General features: G+C 46.5%; 1 protein-coding gene across 1 annotated transcript in view; it reads right to left on the reverse strand.

Annotated features, from left to right (window-relative positions):
- Positions 1-566: 566 nt before the first annotated feature.
- LOC125452951 (potassium channel subfamily K member 1-like) overlaps positions 567-18,975 on the reverse strand; it is a 33,323-nt gene continuing 14,914 nt past the window's right edge. The window contains exons 2-3 of the mRNA XM_048531956.2: positions 7,284-7,679; positions 567-4,562 (exon numbers count right to left, since the gene is read on the reverse strand). Of these exons, the coding sequence (XP_048387913.2) occupies positions 4,297-4,562; positions 7,284-7,679 (662 nt within the window). The 3' untranslated portion in view covers positions 567-4,296. The remainder of the gene's footprint in view (positions 4,563-7,283; positions 7,680-18,975) is intronic.

Consider the following 18,975-nt stretch of genomic DNA (forward strand, 5'->3'; position numbering starts at 1 on the left):
CTCATCATGTTGACTTTGAAATATATCGCCATTCCTTCACTGTCGCTGGTTCAAAATCAGGGAATTCTCTCCCTTAGGGCAGTGTGGGTCTAAATACAGTACACGGACTGCAGCGGTTCAAGAAGGCAGCTCACCACGACCTTTTCTAGGGCAACAAGGGATAGGCAATAAATGCTGGCCCAGAGAGCGACACCCACATCATGACTGAAGAAAGAAAAAGTAGTGAACTATCAGTAAAGCCCCTTGGACAGTGCTGAGATTATGAGGAGGTATATAAATGCAAATCTTTCTCTCTCTGCTCCTTAGCATGGGTTAATGACATTGGTCAGCAGAGGATTGTTCAGCTTGCAGCTTCCAACATTTACACTCATACTGTCAAAGGTCTACTTTCATCATTGAGGAAGCCTGGGTTATGGCAATCATTGCCACTTGTGATTAAGATTATATCTGTGCCTTTCACCCTGTACACAAGATCCTCTCCAAAGCTTTGGAAAGAGACTGTTCTGAAGACGACAGATGTGAATTGTTAAGCTGTTTTATTTCACAAGTTAACAAACAGAGCAATGTAGATGCTGGGTCACCATTGGTACACACAATGTTACATAATAATACAAAAATAAACTACATGCAATACTGACCCACATCAGTGTTTGACTTCATTTTGTCTGACTTCAACATAGAGACACCTCATTATCCCTTCCCTATATTTTCTTCCTGAGCCTGAAGAAAGCTTATGCTCTGACTAACTGGTTGTGTCTGTCTAACCTTTAACTTTCTTACTTGCTTGGTGTTTACATCACTGCTCCCAGAGAGGAATTCCCTCAACTCGTCATGTCTGACAAACTCTCTCTACACTCTAAACTCCTTCCCTACAAACTCTCTCTACACTCTGAATTCCTTCCCTACAAACTCTCTACAAATTCTCTCTACACTCCAAACTCCTTCCCTACAAACTCTCTCTACACTCTAAACCCCCTCCCTGCAAACCATCTCTACACTCCAAACTCCTTCCCTACAAACTCTCTCTACACTCCAAACTCCTTCCCTACAAACTCTCTCTACACTCTAAACCCCCTCCCTGCAAACCATCTCTACACTCCAAACTCCTTCCCTACAAACTCTCTCTACACTCTAAACTCCCTCCCTACAAACTTTCTCTACACTCTAAACCCCCTCCCTACAAACTTTCTCTACACTCTAAACTCCTTCCCTACAAACTCTCTCTACACTCTAAAGTCCTTCCCTACAAGCCATCTCTACACTCTAAAGTCCTTCCCTACAAGCCATCTCTACACTCTAAACTCCTTCCCTACAAACTCTCTCTACACTCTAAAGTCCTTCCCTACAAGCCATCTCTACACTCTAAACTCCTTCCCTACAAACTCTCTCTACACTCTAAACTCCTTCCCTTCCTAGGAATTTCTTGCCTACAAAACTTAACACAAGCAAAATTACCAGAACAAAATACTGTGGATGCTGGAAATCCCAAATAAGAACAGAAAACGTTTCTGAAGGCTATTCAGCTAAAACATTCATTGTCTCCACAGATAATGCCTGAGCTGTGGAGAACTTCCAGCAGCTTTTTTTTTCATTGCAAGAAAATGAATTAACTAATAAATAACATGGGCTTGTGAATTTTCAAACAAGTGGAATATTGTTCAAGTGGAGTTGGTTTTTAAAGGAATTTTTAGATGCTTATCATGCACATCTTGAGCTGAGGTAAAGCTTTTGTAATGGCACCAACAAAAAGATTCAAATAAAGGGAAAATACTGTGGATGCTGGATATCTGAAACAAACTCAGAGAATGCTTGTGAAACTCATTAGGTAGATGGCCCAAGCAGAAAATGAGGTGTTGCTACTTGAGTGTTTATTGTATTTCATTGGAACAGCCTTGAGGTCTCAATATTGAACTCAATAACTTAAGGAACTAATTATGAGAAAAATGGAGAACTGACCGAAAACATTCTTCTCTACCTTACACTCCTTCCTCACAGCCATATCACGTTTGTGTTTTGTTTACTTTGCTCTTAGTAAGAAGGACCAACTTGGTCCCTTTCACACCAATTTACACACTTTGTTTCCTTTCCCTACTGTTAAAAAGGTCATGTGAGAGTCAGCTACTCTTCGTGTCTATATCATTTACCCTTTTGCCCCTGTTCTACCTGTGTCAAAAGTATAAAAAAGCTATTTTCCTTCACCTTTCAGTTCTGAAGAAAAGTCATACCACACTTGAAACATTAACTGCTTCACTCTCCAGACGTGCTTCCAGAACTGTTGAGTTTCTCCAGCATTCTCGGTGTTTGTTATCAATGAAAAGACCTCTATCTCAAAACCCAGTGCTCTGCCATCTTGGTTTGACCTACAGTCCTTGAATTGAACAGCTGTTATGACCTTCATTCAGTCTCAGATGGCACCGAACCCCTCATGCCTCAACCTGCTAATGCCCTTTTACACAGGGTCAGTATTGGTGGATGGGAGACAGCAGCCAGGGCCCTGGGTAAAGCCAGCCTTGGCAACTGCACAGTGATTGGATATGGCAGCTACAATTATACCTGCTCCACTTGGGCCATGCCCCAGGAATAATCCAACACCAGTTCCATACCTGTGAAACTGCACAGAGAGAGCATAATGCGGCTTTCCACTGACTCCCAGCTCAAATGGCAACCGGGGCCCAATTTATTGTAGCCCTGTGTTTGCCATGGGAATAGGGGCTTGGATCAGGCAGATATGTTAGACACCCAAAGCCTGGCTCCTTTCAATTTGAACAACACTTGAAATGGAGCTCCCTCTGAAGAACTACTCCAAAAATATTGAGAAAAATGGGCTCACCCAATTCCCTTCGGTATGTGTTTCGTTATTGCTTCTTCACGCGAGGTAGAATTTCAAAATAAGACACAAACAAAGACATTATTCTGTAACACCGAAATGATAAATGAAAATGTCTGACAGCTGTTTTGAGGAGTCCTGTTAAATAGTTTGTTTATCCTGTGTACCTACATCATTTCCTCTGTCAAACAGCCTTTAACTTTGTGAAAATTAATTTGAAAAGCAAAAGGTTGAGTATTCAGGGGTCAATATCCAGCGCTTTTTTGTCCAGGGCATGGCAGTTAAAAGGACTGATGGGAACTGGTCTGGGTCTGGCTTCCTTCAGTGGCTCACGCGATGAGCAGTTCACAAAACTCAATCATAAAGACAAATGGGCTGTTCGCTATGAGCTCAAGCAGGATGTCATTAGAGAAGGATGGAAACTGTGTTGTGTAGTTGCAGTGAGAGCCCTGGGTGGACTCTGCTGGGTGTACGGTGTTCAGACTTGCATGTTGCACTCAGGAAGCATGGACTGATCGTGGATGGTGTGCAACTCAAATTCACCAGAATGACATCAGCAGTAAAACGGATAAATTTCCAGGTCAGGTTGCAAAGATAAAGTATCACATTTGCATCACTCTGAAAGATTTAGAAACTAGTTTTTTTTAATATTGGAAGGATTTGCTGGCATAGGCAGAAAGATGATATTTCTTCCTCTGGGGGAATGAAGGACAGTGGGACCTAACCTTAAAGTTACAGCTAGGCCAGTCCTGCAATCATGTCAGTAAGAACCTCATCATTCAAGGGAGAAGGGGAATCTCTTCCCAAAGAGGGTGTGGATGCTAGAGGCTGATTGGAGCTTTCAAGTCTGCAAGTGAGAGTTTTTTTTATTGAGATAAGGACATGAAGGGATATTGAAATGAGCAGGGTACAACAGATGAGCCAAATCTATTTAACAGATCAGGTCAGAGGGGATAACAGGCCCATTCTTGTTTTCTAATGAGGTACAGGTCCCATAGAAACAGTTGTAGATTATTCTGAATACGGGGCCCCACCTCACAGTGTGAAAAAGGCTGCTCTTTGAACACTGTCAGCTCATTTTCTCCTCCCTCCCAACGAACATTACAATTAAAATAAATATTTTGCCAAATCATTAATAATTCCATCTCCTTTGAACAGGGACAGAATGTCCCGGGGTTAATCGCATTCGTCTGGATAACTACTTCGCCTGAGGGATGTCGATGTGGAAATTCTCAGCAACGACATCATCGCTTGTGTGAAAACAGGCTTTCTACTTCAAGGTGACCCAAAAACACACTTTCTTTACCCCACTTTCTTTTTCTTACCCCCAATCTGTGCTTCCTTTCTCTTTTGAAGGCTGGTAGGATTGCTTTAGAACCTATACTAATCACATGTGGGTTTGCGTTATGACATGATGGAAGTGTTAACCAATGGTGTTTTGGAATGGGGGGGTGGGTGATAGCTGAGGGTTACCGGTTGACAGGATTCTCTGTAAACTGGTAGTTGGCCAATGGGCCTGAGGAGAAAGGCTCATTGAGTTTCTGCTGTTCCTTGGTAATGGGCACAGAGTCCGTCACCGAGGGAAACGAGAGATGGTCATGCTCCAGAATGTTTCGTTCATCCTCGAGCTTCTCTTTCTTCAAGTAGAAGATCCTTTTAAATTCTTTCAGCTTCTGCAGCTCACAGAAGGTTTCCAGGGCAACAAGCACAGCAGTAAGGCCAAACATGAGGTACGCTAGAGAAAGAGCAAGTGAGAGAGACAGGCATGTTAGTTATTTTTAGATACAACTAAGTACGGATGATTGAAACACGACTTGCAATGAAAGTGTTCTTTTCCCTGAAATGCTCGTTAATCACTGTCATGACTCTGGGTCTCAGACTGGATATTCTGCGGGGGGTGGGGGGGCTGCCTCTTACATCTGGAGGCTCAGTGCTCTTCCAGCATCTACCCAAAGCCATGAGTCAGGAGTGTAACACAATGCTCCCCACTTGCCCGGATGAGCACATCTACGACAAGTTCAAATCCACCCAGGAGACAGCCATTTGTTGGATCATGCTGTTAGACTGGCATCACATAGATGGACAGCACAGAAATAGGCCACTCAGCCCTAACTGGTTACAGCCAATTTTCACACAACACAGGAGCCTTAGGCTAATTCCACAAGCCACATCAGCCTTATGATCCTTTCTCCTCCATGTCAAGGCATATCAATTTGTCTCATTCACCCACTATACACTATGTAGAAGCAATAAGCTTACAGGGGTATTTGGAGTATTTAAAATAAACTTTAAAAAAGTGATTAATTCATAACTTCTCCACGATAAAAAAAATCCCTTCTATGAAAACGAGCATGCCCATCATTCGGACTCTTTGAAGTCTTAGTAGCTGAGAACACAAGGCGCTGTGCAAACAAACATTGCGCAAATTGATCAAGATCAAACAGCCAGAGCTGTCAATCAGACAGGGGCTCGGGGGTTTCAGCAATCTAATGAGAATTGGCAAACGGAGATAAGGTTTGTGTGACAGCCTAAACATAGAGACCTGAAGCTCCTGAACCCCAGCTTGTTGACAGCTCTGGCTGCCTGATCTCTGCTATCAATTTTACCTTTTTTGCTACGCCAATTAGATTGAAAGAAGGATGTGCACAGGATGCCCAGAAACAACAGGGCTTGGGTGAATCAGATTGATTTTCCACAATGTGAAAGGGACAGGATGGGCCAAGTGTGTCCCTTAAGTGCTGTCACTTTCTAATTTTATTCATAATCAACTTGCTTTGAATGGATATTTTATTTACACTGCAAAGGGCAACAATGCTTTGGCTGAATGCCATATCAGAAAGACAATACTCGCGAAAGTAGAGCATTGCCTGGGTACTGACCCTCTGACAGTGCAGCACTCCCTCAGTACTGACCCTCTGACAGTGCGGCACTCCCTCAGTACTGACCCTCTGACAGTGCGGCACTCCCTCAGTACTGACCCTCTGACAGTGCAGCACTCCCTCAGTACTGACCCTCTGACAGTGCGGCACTCCCTCAGTACTGACCCTCTGACAGTGTAGCGCTCCCTCAGTACTGACCCTCTGACAGTGCGGCGCTCCCTCAGTACTGACACTCTGACAGTGCGGCACTCCCTCAGTACTGACCCTCTGACAGTACGGCACTCCCTCAGTACTGACCCTCTGACAGTGCAGCACTCCCTCAGTACTGACCCTCTGACAGTGCGGCACTCCCTCAGTACTGACCCTCTGGCAGTGCAGCACTCCCTCAGTACTGACCCTCTGGCAGTGCGGCACTCCCTCAGTACTGACCCTCTGACAGTGCAGCACTCCCTCAGTACTGACCCTCTGGCAGTGCGGCACTCCCTCAGTACTGACCCTCTGACAGTGCGGCACTCCCTCAGTACTGACCCTCTGGCAGTGCAGCACTCCCTCAGTACTGACCCTCTGACAGTGCGGCACTCCCTCAGTACTGACCCTCTGACAGTGCGGCACTCCCTCAGTACTGACCCTCTGACAGTACAGCACTCCCTCAGTACTGACCCTCTGACAGTGCGGCACTCCCTCAGTACTGACCCTCTGACAGTGCGGCACTCCCTCCGTACTGACCCTCTGACAGTACAGCACTCCCTCAGTACCGACCCTCTGGCAGTGAGGCACTCCCTCAGTACTGACCCTCTGACAGTGCAGCACTCCCTCAGTACCGACCCTCTGGCAGTGCGGTGCTCCCTCAGTACTGACCCTCTGACAGTGCGGCACTCCCTCAGTACTGACCCTCTGGCAGTGTGGCACTCCCTCGGTACTGACCCTCTGACAGTGCGGCATTCCCTCAGTACTGACCCTCTGACAGTGCAGCACTGCCTCAGTACTGACGCTCTGACAGTGCGGTGCTCCCTCAGTACGACCCTCTGGCAGTGCGGCACTCCCTCAGTACTGATCCTCTGACAGTGCGGCACTCCCTCAGTACCGACCCTCTGACAGTGCGGCATTCCCTCAGTACTGACCCTCTGACAGTGTGGCACTCCCTCAGTACTGACCCTCTGGCACTGTGGCACTCCCTCAGTACTGACCCTCTGACAGTGTGGCACTCCCTCAGTACTGACCCTCCGACAGTGTGGCACTCCCTCAGTACTGACCCTCCGACAGTGCAGCACTCCCTCAGTACTGACCCTCTGACAGTGTGGCACTCCCTCAGTACTGACCCTCCAACAGTGCAGCACTCCCTCAGTACTGACACTCTGACAGTGCGGCACTTCCTCAGTACCGACCCTCTGACAGTGCGGCACTCCCTCAATACTGACACTTGAACTACGCACGCTCTGGTGCCAATGGTAGCGGGGAGTGAACTCAGCATTTTTGGGGTTGGTGACGGGTCGGTGTTAATTATTGATCCCAGAGAAAATACTAGCTCTTTAAATTGTGGCAGGATCTGGCTGAGACCACCTGCCATACATACTGACCAGTTATTCCGAGCTTGTACAGATCACGGAACTGCTGATGCTGCACCTCACCAGGAACATAGTCTCCCAGGCCAATGGTGCTGAGGGAGATGAAGCAAAAGTAAACGGACTCCAGAAAGTTCCAGTCCTTTTCCAGTGTGGAGAAGATGGCCGCTGGTATGAAGAAGAAGCAGGAGGTGACGATCAGCCCTAGGAGGATGGCGTGGACCAGAGCCACGGTCTGCTCCGCGTAGCCCCAGCGAGTGTGGATGTACTGGACAGGCCGCCTGCTGACATGGACCATGAGCCGCTGGACAATGGAAGTGAGGAACAGCAGTGTAAAGGGAATCCCCATCAGCGAATAGATGATGCAGAAAGCCTTGCCACCATCAGACAGTGGGACCGTGTGACCGTAACCTGCAACAAGAATATTTCATAACTGCAGATGACCATCCAGTCAAGAGGGCAACTGAATCCACCAGAGAGCATCTACTGCTCCCTTAGTTCAACAGTCAACTACTGCCTATGGCTACACCATCTCCCTTTCTCCCACTACTTAATCCCAAGGTGTTGGTCAGGTTTTCCAAAGGCCGGCATCAGGCCTTCCCCCTTCCCTCCACCACCTTGATGGGTACCTGGGGTTCTGAGGCACATGGTGCACCAGGGTCCTCACCCATACAGTCATTGGCAACTCAAGAAAAGAGGCAAAAAAAACCCCAGAGGGGTTTCCTGGCAATGCCATTTACACCCGGGAAAACCCTCAGAGCAAGCACTGCAGCCTGGGAAAGGAGGATGAAGTGGTTCCAACATTTGATTGTTGGAGGATGGGTGTTTTGATTTTGAATGTGTCAGCAATAAATGGTGACGGCCACCATGATAACCAGGACAACTGTGCTGTTCTCAGATGGCCATGTTTGTGCAAGCTGAGCTCTTTCTATATGCTGCAGACATGGGACCATCCAGACAGACCCCTCGAAAATGGCCCCTTTCAGGTGTAGCCGCACTTGCTCACACCTTTCTGTGACCCCTCGACCATCATTCTATGCTGTACCTCTGTAAGACCATAGCCAATTAAGCACTGTCTTTTCCTGTCACACAAAAGTGGATGTGTGCACAGCAACATCCCGCAAACACCAACCTGTTTGGGGAAGTGTTGGCCAGATCACCTTGTAATCAACTCCTCTGGTCTCCTTTGAACTACTGGGAAAGGAAGAAGAGCAAATCTCGGTTCAACTCTTCACCTGGGAGATGGCATCGCTGACAGTATGGCACTCCAGCCAAACTACGCTCGGGTTTCTGAAAGGTGACTTGGACCCCGTGACCTTTCACCCAGAGGGCAGAGAAGTGTGGCCAACGAGTGCAGGAAATGGCAGCAGGGAGTGGGATAATTGTCTAAGTTGATTCTAGTGACCTTAGCTCTATTAAGGCATCAATCCCACTCCAACAGTATGCCAACACACACGGTCTCTGATCGACACAGAACTGTGCCTACACCACTCCAGCTGCGTACATCTTCGTCCAAGAAAACTCCATCAGAATAAAATGAGCCCTCCATCTTATCAGTATTTACATTTAGGACAATTACAGTTTTGAGCCAATAATGTCATCTTAATGAGTGTACTACCAGAACAGAGGAATATCCACTACTCGTTCATACCAAGGTCCAGCAACAACTCCCATCACCCGTGTTTTCAGTTCCCTTCACAGCCCATCTCTCTCTATCTGTAATCCTCACTTATCTATAACCCGTTCTGGTTCCACAGACTTCCGAAATCTTTGTGCTCGTAGAATTCCGGCCTCCTCTTTATCCCAAGTTTAATTGCTACAGATTGAGGGTTATAAAGTCAAGAAGGGGATAGATAAGGTGAATAGCAAAGATCTTTTCCCCAGGGTAGGGGGGTTCTAAACTAGGGGGCATATTTTTAAGGAGAGGGGAGAAAGATTTAAAAGGGACCTAAGGGAAAACTTCTACACATTGAGGATGGTTTGTATGTGGCATGAACTGCCAGGGGAAGTGGTACAGGCAGGTACAGTTACAACATTTAAATGAGATTTGGATAGGTACATGGATAGGAAAGGTTTAGAGGGATAAGGGCCAAACATAGGCAAGTGGGACTAATTTAGTTCAGGAACATGGTCTATTTCCATGCTGTATGACTCTATTAGCAAACCTGCTGCAATGCTTATTGTGATGTGAAGATTGAGCTGGAGTTACTAAACGGACTGACTGATGTGGACTCCAGGCTGATTGTTCTGTTCCATCCTTGGGGAGTAATGTGTTGTCTGAGGTACTGTCTGTGACAGTGGGCTCATATGCCCTCTGAGGTAGCTGGAAACCAGTCTATTCTCCCTACTAGGTGTCCTGGCCAATGTTTCACTGGCAGCAGTCCATCTTGTAATAAACCCGTTTGTGCCACGGTGATCAACTATGTTAGGCATCACCTATCGCGGCTGAGGAGACACTGCCCCCACCTCCATCCCAACTCAGACATGGTAACCTCCACTGCAAGGAAGACAGTGGGGTGAAAAATGTACAATTTGTTGGTCTCTCTTTTCTCTAGACCTCTTCTTGGCCAGCTGAGTATTTTTCTTTCTGTTTGCCTTTACTCATACCCTTCCAAACAGTCAACATTTTGAGCTCACTGTCAGCAACATATGCCTTCTGGCTTTCAGTGCCCATGTCCCCAGTTGTCATTTCTCAATTACAGATGTGGCTGTAACAGAAGTATGGATGCCAGGATTATGACCTATAAACAGCTCACTGAACAAGGATTCTTTGGGTGTGACATCTTACAATACGACATCTTATCCAGCTGAAGGACGTCACTGAGCCAGTACTTGGTTGCTTGCTTTGTAATGAGTGTATGCTGATGGAATTAATGATTGGAGTTAGAGACTTTGCAACGCTAAGAGTTTGCCAAACAGATAAGTCTGAGACAACACAGGTGGAGTCTGTTCAGCCTTTCCTCTTATTTAGCATACCTTATCTAGGCTTCACTACTGTTAAGGAATACATTGAGTGCACAGGCTTGGTGGACTCAAACTTGGTGTTCTGAGTCAACTTGCTGCTGTTCCACACTCTCAGTCAACTTGAACAACTGCTGCTTTTGTGAAATGTGTTGATTTCAGCATCAATTGACAGATCGCTAGTGATTGCAGAACCTAGATATGTGAAGCTATCATAGATAACATCCAATGTCACATTGTCAATGCTGATAGACAGTGATATAGCAGCATCCCAGACATTCACCTTCCCGAGGCTGATGATGACACCAAAATCTTTACGGTTGAGAGAATCTGCCCGTTTGCCACTGCCCGCATCAGTGTATCACAATACTCTGAGGGCTTGGTCCATCTTTGTTCTGGACTTCGGGTGAGCAAGACTGAATAGCTGTCTGTCCTCTCTAGCTCACTGGGAATCTCATGAATCTCGAAGGATTCCAGTGCTCTGAAACCCATCATGTTTTGTGGACAGAGGAGATCACATTGAGCAACTTCAGCATGCAGCCAATTTCCTCGACAACTTGTGTAGGCCACCTTTATCCCTCAGCCCTCACCACAGAAACAGTTTCTCTCAGTGCAGTTTGTGTGAGTTTGCTGCATGTAAATTGGCTGCTATGTTTCCAACTTTACCACAGTGACTCCACATCACATAGAGGACTTCATTGGCTGTAAAGTACTTTCGGGTATCCTGAGGTAATGAAAGATGCTATATAAATTCACTTCCTGAACTTGTGTGACTAACAGTCTGAGTAGGTAATGCCAGCAGTGTATTGTATGTTAATAAAATGTGAGGCTGGATGAACACAGCAGGCCAAGCAGCATCTCAGGAGCACAAAAGCTGACGTTTCGGGCCTAGACCCTTCATCAGAGAGGGGGATGGGGAGAGGGAACTGGAATAAATAGGGAGAGAGGGGGAGGCGGACCGAAGATGGAGAGTAAAGAAGATAGGTGGAGAGAGTATAGGTGGGGAGGTAGGGAGGGGATAGGTCAGTCCAGGGAAGACGGACAGGTCAAGGAGGTTGGATGAGGTTAGTAGGTAGCTGGGGGTGCGGCTTGGGGTGGGAGGAAGGGATGGGTGAGAGGAAGAGCCGGTTAGGGAGGCAGAGACAGGTTGGACTGGTTTTGGGATGCAGTGGGTGGGGGGGAAGAGCTGGGCTGGTTGTGTGGTGCAGTGGGGGGAGGGGACGAACTAGGCTGGTTTAGGGATGCAGTAGGGGAAGGGGAGATTTTGAAACTGGTGAAGTCCACATTGATACCATGTGGCTGCAGGGTTCCCAGGCGGAATATGAGTTGCTGTTCCTGCAACCTTCGGGTGGCATCATTGTGGCAGTGCAGGAGGCCCATGATGGACATGTCATCTAGAGAATGGGAGGGGGAGTGGAAATGGTTTGCAACTGGGAGGTGCAGTTGTCTGTTGCGAACTGAGCGGAGGTGTTGTGCAAAGCGGTCCCCAAGCCTCCGCTTGGTTTCCCCAATGTAGAGGGAGGGGATGGAAAAATGTCTTGGGTGGTGCCGGATACAACGCATCATCCTCCGACACTTCCGCCTACCACCCAAGACATTTTTCCATCCCCTCCACTGTCTGCTTTCCGGAGAGACCACTCTCTCCCTGACTCCCTTGTTCGCTCCACACTGCCCTCCAACCCCACCACACCTGGCACCTTCCCCTGCAACTGCAGGAAATGCTACACTTGTCCCCACACCTCCTCCCTCACCCCTATCCCAGGCCCCAGGATGACATTCCACATTAAGCAGAGGTTCACCTGCACATCTGCCAATGTCGTATACTGCATCCACTGTACCCGGTGCGGCTTCCTCTACATTGGGGAAACCAAGCGGAGGCTTGGGGACCGCTTTGCACAACACCTCCGCTCAGTTCGCAACAGACAACTGCACCTCCCAGTTGCAAACCATTTCCACTCCCCCTCCCATTCTCTAGATGACATGTCCATCATGGGCCTCCTGCACTGCCACAATGATGCCACCCGAAGGTTGCAGGAACAGCAACTCATATTCCGCCTGGGAACCCTGCAGCCACATGGTATCAATGTGGACTTCACCAGTTTCAAAATCTCCCCTTCCCCTACTGCATCCCTAAACCAGCCTAGTTCGTCCCCTCCCCCCACTGCACCACACAACCAGCCCAGCTCTTCCCCCCCACCCACTGCATCCCAAAACCAGTCCAACCTGTCTCTGCCTCCCTAACCGGCTCTTCCTCTCACCCATCCCTTCCTCCCACCCCAAGCCGCACCCCCAGCTACCTACTAACCTCATCCCACCTCCTTGACCTGTCCGTCTTCCCTGGACTGACCTATCCCCTCCCTACCGCCCCACCTATACTCTCTCCACCTATCTTCTTTACTCTCCATCTTCGGTCCGCCTCCCCCTCTCTCCCTATTTATTCCAGTTCCCTCTCCCCATCCCCCTCTCTGATGAAGGGTCTAGGCCCGAAACGTCAGCTTTTGTGCTCCTGAGATGCTGCTTGGCCTGCTGTGTTCATCCAGCCTCACATTTTATTATCTTGGAATTCTCCAGCATCTGCAGTTCCCATTATCTCAGTGTATTGTATGTTACTATTTCTGGCTTCAAAGACTATGCTGACCCGTTGGACAGACTACAACCTTATAAATAATTCATTGGCTTTGAAGAGCACTGGGTCATCACAAGGTCGGCCAAGGAACAATATATGTACAAGTTTGTGCTTGATAGGCGGCCAGTTACAGAGTGCCAAATCTGACTGAAGGTCAGAAACATGGAGAGACTCAACTATTGGCTCTAAACTTGAAAGGTCTCAGCAGCAAAGTAGAAAATGGCCAGTTCTTTACCTAGTAATCACGTACAGCTTTAAAAATACACGACGATGAAACTAAATGGGAGCCTGTATGAGTAAAATGTCTTGATCAATCTCAGGGGAGACAGAGGGGTAAAGGAGGAGGATGAAGGCTGCGGGAAGGGGATTTGTGGAGAAGGAGGCATTGGGATTGGAAGGGGATAATTGTGAGTGAGATAAAGGAAAGGTGGGTTCCAAGCTCTGATTCCAGAGAATCCATGATCTGTTTGATTTATGATATGTTTGGATTGTACTTGTCTTACACAGAGGGTTGAAAGTGATTGTGTGGCGAGAATGTTGAGGAAGGGCAGAATATGATCTCTGGAGAAGGCCTGGAATGGGTGAGGGGGAAATGGGCACCTATAATCTCCTTGCCCTCTCCCTCCTCAAAAGATAGCAAAGGGTAAACACCCAGGGCAGGGTGAGCAGGACACTTTCATTTGTGTTTCCATAACCTCTGCCCATTCCTTGGTGCCTTGAACAAAATCTGCATTTTTGTTCACTCGCTGTGTGTGGGATCTTGCTGTGCACAGACAGCCTGTTGTGTATTCCTGACACAAAAAGTGGAGAAAGGATGTGACTCCAGAGTGATCCACTCACTTCAGGGGCGATGGAGTGTAATCGGGTGGGTGAATTGATGGAGGAGTGCCAATGTTGAATGACATCAGAGGATGAGTGCCAGGGAATCGAGGGCGAATGACAAAGGTCTTTTCTCTAGCGCGCTGCGGTGGTGGGGGCGGGGGGGGATCAAAACTACGGGGCATACTTTTAAGGTCAGAGGAGGAATACTGAAAAAGACATGAGGGGTAACTTTGTTTCCACACAGAGTGGTTCACATGTGGAATAAACTTCCAGATAAAGCGCTGGATGCGGGTAGAGGTAGAACGTTGAAAAGTCATTTGGATAAGTACACGAACAGAAAATGTTTGGAGGGATATGGGCCAAACACAAGCAGGTGGGAGTGGTTTAGTTTGGGATTTTTTTCGGTGCATACTGTTTGGACCGAAGTGTCTGCTTCTGTGCTGTACGACTCTACAAGCAGCTTCTCTATCGAGAAAAACAGCCACGCCCTACTGAACATTGGCTGATGCACAGGTCAACAGGTGTGACAGGATTTTCTGGAAGAATGATTTAAACAATGAGGAAAGGTTTATTCACCGTCAGCTAATGATGTAAGGAAGGCAGAAGTAAAAATGACATTACAACATGCGCACCAGGAATATCTCTATGTACGTAAATATTTACACATGTACGTGTTCACAGAGTCCATTCAAATAGAACATAGAACATAGAGCATTACAGCACAGTACAGGCCCTTCGGCCCTCGATGTTGTGCCGACCTGTCATACCGATCTGAAGCCCATCTAACCTACACTATTCCATGTACGTCCATATGCTTATCCAATGACGACTTAAATGTACTTAAAGTTGGCGAATCTACTACCGTTGCAGGCAAAGCGTTCCATAAATAGGTGTGTGTTTGTACATTTGTGTCTTTGTGAGTGTGTGCACATGCCTGTACATCTGTGCCAACACGTGTTGGTCTGCGCTTTCTGAACAGTTTTGTGTAAAATTCTTGAATTAACACATAATCGGGTTAAAGATTGGGAATCAGCCCAGACCAAAGCTTGCTCTCTACATGTTTAATGGTTCAACTGCTCTATATTGGATAATGCTTGTCTGTTTCCTGTGTAGATATAAACTCAAAGAAAAATCAACAAACTGGAGAAAGAGTTGAACGCTCGACTTGAAGCAAGGAGGAGGTATTTTAAAGCATTGTGAATAAAGCTGTTGCATACATAGAAATTAGTGTCATTTCTGCGAAGATCTAAAGTAGATAATATACAACACACTGCCCTCTCTCTCTCTCAGACAAAGTGAAGGATGCCAGGAGTCATTCTGCCCACAGTGTCCTCATTCACCAGTGCCTTCTTCATACTGCAGATGCTGGAGGGTGTCTGATAAATTTCTGAAGAAGGGTCTAGACCCAAAACATCAGCTTTCCTGCTCCTCCGACGCTGCTTGGCCTGATGTGTTCATCCAGCTCTACACCCTGTTATCCCCTTCTTTATACCATCTTGTTTATTAAATGAGGAAATATTATTGGAGTTTTGAAGAAAAGTCACCTGACCCGAAATGTTAACTGTGATTTCTCTCCACAGATGCTGCAAGACCTGTTGAGTATTTCCAGCAATTTCTGTTTCGAATATCATTGGGGTTGACAGCTCACTGCAGAGTGACTGAACCATATCTCAGACCATCAAAGCACTTGCCCTTATATAATGCCTTTGAGGACCCTTGGGATTTCCAAAGCACTGTGCAGCCAAATACAGTATTGGTGACGAATAGTCACTTGTACTGATGTAGGAAATGGGCTGGAACAGCCTCCACATGTCCTCAATGTTTCTGGGCTCCGATGTGATGTAAATATTAAAATGTAATTGCAAATTGCAAAGTAAAAATTCATTAGAAGTATAGTTCTGGAGAGCTTTATCCAGAGGCAGAAACTGCACTGAATGAAGTGCAATCATCATCATCAGTGTGTTTGTAACCCTCTGGAAAGTGATTTGGGAAATGAGAAGTTGCTGATGTTAAAGGGCATGCCCTCATACAGCACAATCTGCAACAACCTGATCGGCACGATGGCTGGGAGAGACTTGATGGGCCGAATGAACTGTGTCTATTCTAGAACATTCCACAGTCTAGAGCACTATGTATCTCTCCTTGGTATTATGGGACAGTAGTCAGAGCATGATTGGAATAGACAAGAAGACAACTGGAGCAGAACAGAGTTTATAGGGTTAATCCAGATTGATACCAGGGCTTAAAGGGTTAAATAATACTGAAGTGGTGAATGTCCAAGTGCAGCAAGGCCTGGACAGCATTCAGGCTTGGGCTGATAAATGGCAACATCACCTGTACCACTCATGTACCAGACAATGACCATCTCCACCAAAACAGTTCAACCACTGTCCCTTGACATTCAATGGCATCAACACCACTGAATCCCCCACTACCAACACCCTGGGGATTAGCATTGGCCGGAAACTGCATCCACAAACATTCAATATATCCAGCACCTGAAACACCTACCCCCTCCATCATCAACAACATGCACTGTGGCAACTCAAGATTTCTTAGATATGGACCCCCTGCCATGGGCTGCAGATACATGGGAACATCCCTCACTTATTGGTTAAAGGACAAATATTGGTGGGATATCAGGAGAACTCCCTTCGGCCTCTTCAAAATTATGACATCCAGCTGATTCGTGCAAGTTGTGCAAAGTAAGATCCCACAGTGTGATAAGGATGAGATCATCTATTTTAATAATGTTGATTGAGAGATAAGTATCAGCCCAGAACACCAGGAGAACGTCCTTGTGCTTTGCAAATTCTGTTATGAGTTTTTTTTTACATTCACTCGTGGGTTCCAATGTACTGTCTCCATCAACAGCTAGCAGCTGAGCACTGCTGTGGATGTGTCTGCCTAGAAACCAGACATGAACCCACAACATTCTTACTGACAGACATGGATATGGCAGACAGACAACAGCATGAGACAAGAAGACATAGGAGAAACAGAAGCAGGCCAATCAGCCCATCACAACAGCTGCCCCATTTAATGAGATCATGGCTAACAGTATGGAAGGCAATTTGACCCAATATCTGGGTTCATGCTCTCTCTCTGCTTTAAGTTGAGGAGTATCATAGGAGATCTGTAATAGTCAAATGGTAATGAAAAGGAATGATAATGAGTTTATAATTTCAAAAGAGATATTGAAAGGAAGGCAACAACTAACTTCATTTGTATAGCAACTTTAACAGAGCAAAAATGCTCCCAAGCACAATATAGAATTGTTATCAGACAAAAACCGAATTTGAGCACTATAAAGAGGTGTCCTAATACTTGATGCAAGAGATTAGTTTTTTTAAGGGCCATCTCAAAGCAGGAGAGGAGCACAGACAGGTCTAGGAAGAAAATTCCTGAGCTTAGGGACTTGACAGCTGAAGGGTGAACACTGAGGATGTTCAACAAGCCAGACTCAGAGGAGGTGGGGGGGGGGGGATATCACTGAGGGCTGCAGGGCTAGAGGAGGTTAGACACAGATGTTGTCCTGGCCCTTCTGATTCCCAATCAATCCTACCCTGGATGCAACATGCTGCAGCTTCCCCGAATGAATTTCTAGCGGCTCTGCATGTGACTGCCAGAAGGAAAAAGCAGTAAAACTCGGGAATGAGGCAAACTGGTCTGACCAGTCTTGTATATTGGAATTCTAGTAGGAGCAGTGCATTCGCTTCCCAATCCAGGTTTCCCACTGCCCATTACATGAGGAATTATTTCAATCCAGCAACAGGATGGGGTCAGGCAGGGAATGGGCCTCGAGGGTTGCTATTTGGATGTATTCCTGAAGGTTTGATCTTTCTGCCTCCACATTCCCCATCTCCACATTCTCTCGGCACTGGTTACCCAAACCAGCTACCCTGGAAGTGTTTAACCATTCGGAAAGTGGACAAGTTCTTAAACACCTGATTGGACTAATCTTAACTGTGAGAAGGTGGTGCTGTGATGGTAATGCAACTAAACTGGCAATCCAGAGTCCCAGGGTAAACTTCTGCGTGTAGAGGTTCAACTCACGCATGGAAGAAATAAATGTAAACATATGGAATAAAGAGCCACCCTAATGGTAATTGTTGTAAAATCCCATTTGGTTCACGGATGCTGTTTAAGGACGGGAGATTTCCTTCCTCACCCAGCCTGGCCTATATGTGACTCCAGACCTAAATGCAATGTGGCTGACACCTGACTCGATACCCAGACATAGGCAATAAATGCTTACATCCCATGAATGAATCAAAAACTGTCCCTAATACTTCAAATGAACAATGAAGTAAATCAAAGAAAGCTTCTTAAAAATCATGAGCCGTTCCTTTAATAGTCCTGAAGACTCCTCGCCAATTGGCAATCTCTGGGAATGGCTGAGGGCATGATTGGCATGAATGAGGGATTGACAGAATCACTTAGATGTTGCAAAGCTCACAGGTGGCAGCTGTGGGGCTTTTCTGAGAAATCGTCATTTTATTGAGGGGTTTGTGTAACGGGCATTTTTTATAGTTACAAAGTCAAATATGTCTCTATCCATTCTATACTAAGAGATTGCTTGCAATGATTAGGAAATGCGCCCATTTCATCTGCAATATCCCACAGGACATTCCCTCATTCCTGCTTGATTCAGGCAGTAACTAGAAAAGAGATATTGTAAATGGAGCTCCAGGGGTTAAGATGATCTGGGACCAGACTCCAACAGGTGGAGGAGGAGTCATACTCCAGTGATTTACAGCATAACGAGATTCCCTGGACAGTGGTAAGGCAGGCTGTCTAGTTACAGGAGATGACCAGTCTAGGAGTGTTCCAGTAAGTGAGTGGCCAGTCTGTGGGACAAGCTGTCCAGGGAGATGCTGGCAGAAGTTCATGTTGATTCATTCAAGTGTAAGTTCTGTGGATTTCTGAAAGTGGATCCCAAAGTGATGTGAATGTGTTTGGTAAAGCACGGGATGTAGTCCATGTTTGGGAGGAATAAGTGACTTTGAATCTCTGGAATCCTAAGCTGTTCATCGCTGGGGATTTCCTCAGCCCCTGTCCAGTCTATTAGGAACACACTGACACACAGTGATCACCGTGACTGGTCACAGAATGGTGTGATTATCAGATAGTAGCTGTAGATGGTGGAGGAAACACTCTGGTCTGTTTTTATCTGACAGGACCCTGCCATGTGTGAGATAGAGCTGGAATGCTAAGATACCCAAAGAATTGTGTAAGAATTCATTAATAAGAATTAATTAATAAGAAGAAGGGACTCTGCACCTGAAATATTAACCC

This window comes from Stegostoma tigrinum, chromosome 4 (genome assembly GCF_030684315.1).
Source record: "Stegostoma tigrinum isolate sSteTig4 chromosome 4, sSteTig4.hap1, whole genome shotgun sequence".
Classification (NCBI taxonomy): domain Eukaryota; kingdom Metazoa; phylum Chordata; class Chondrichthyes; order Orectolobiformes; family Stegostomatidae; genus Stegostoma; species Stegostoma tigrinum.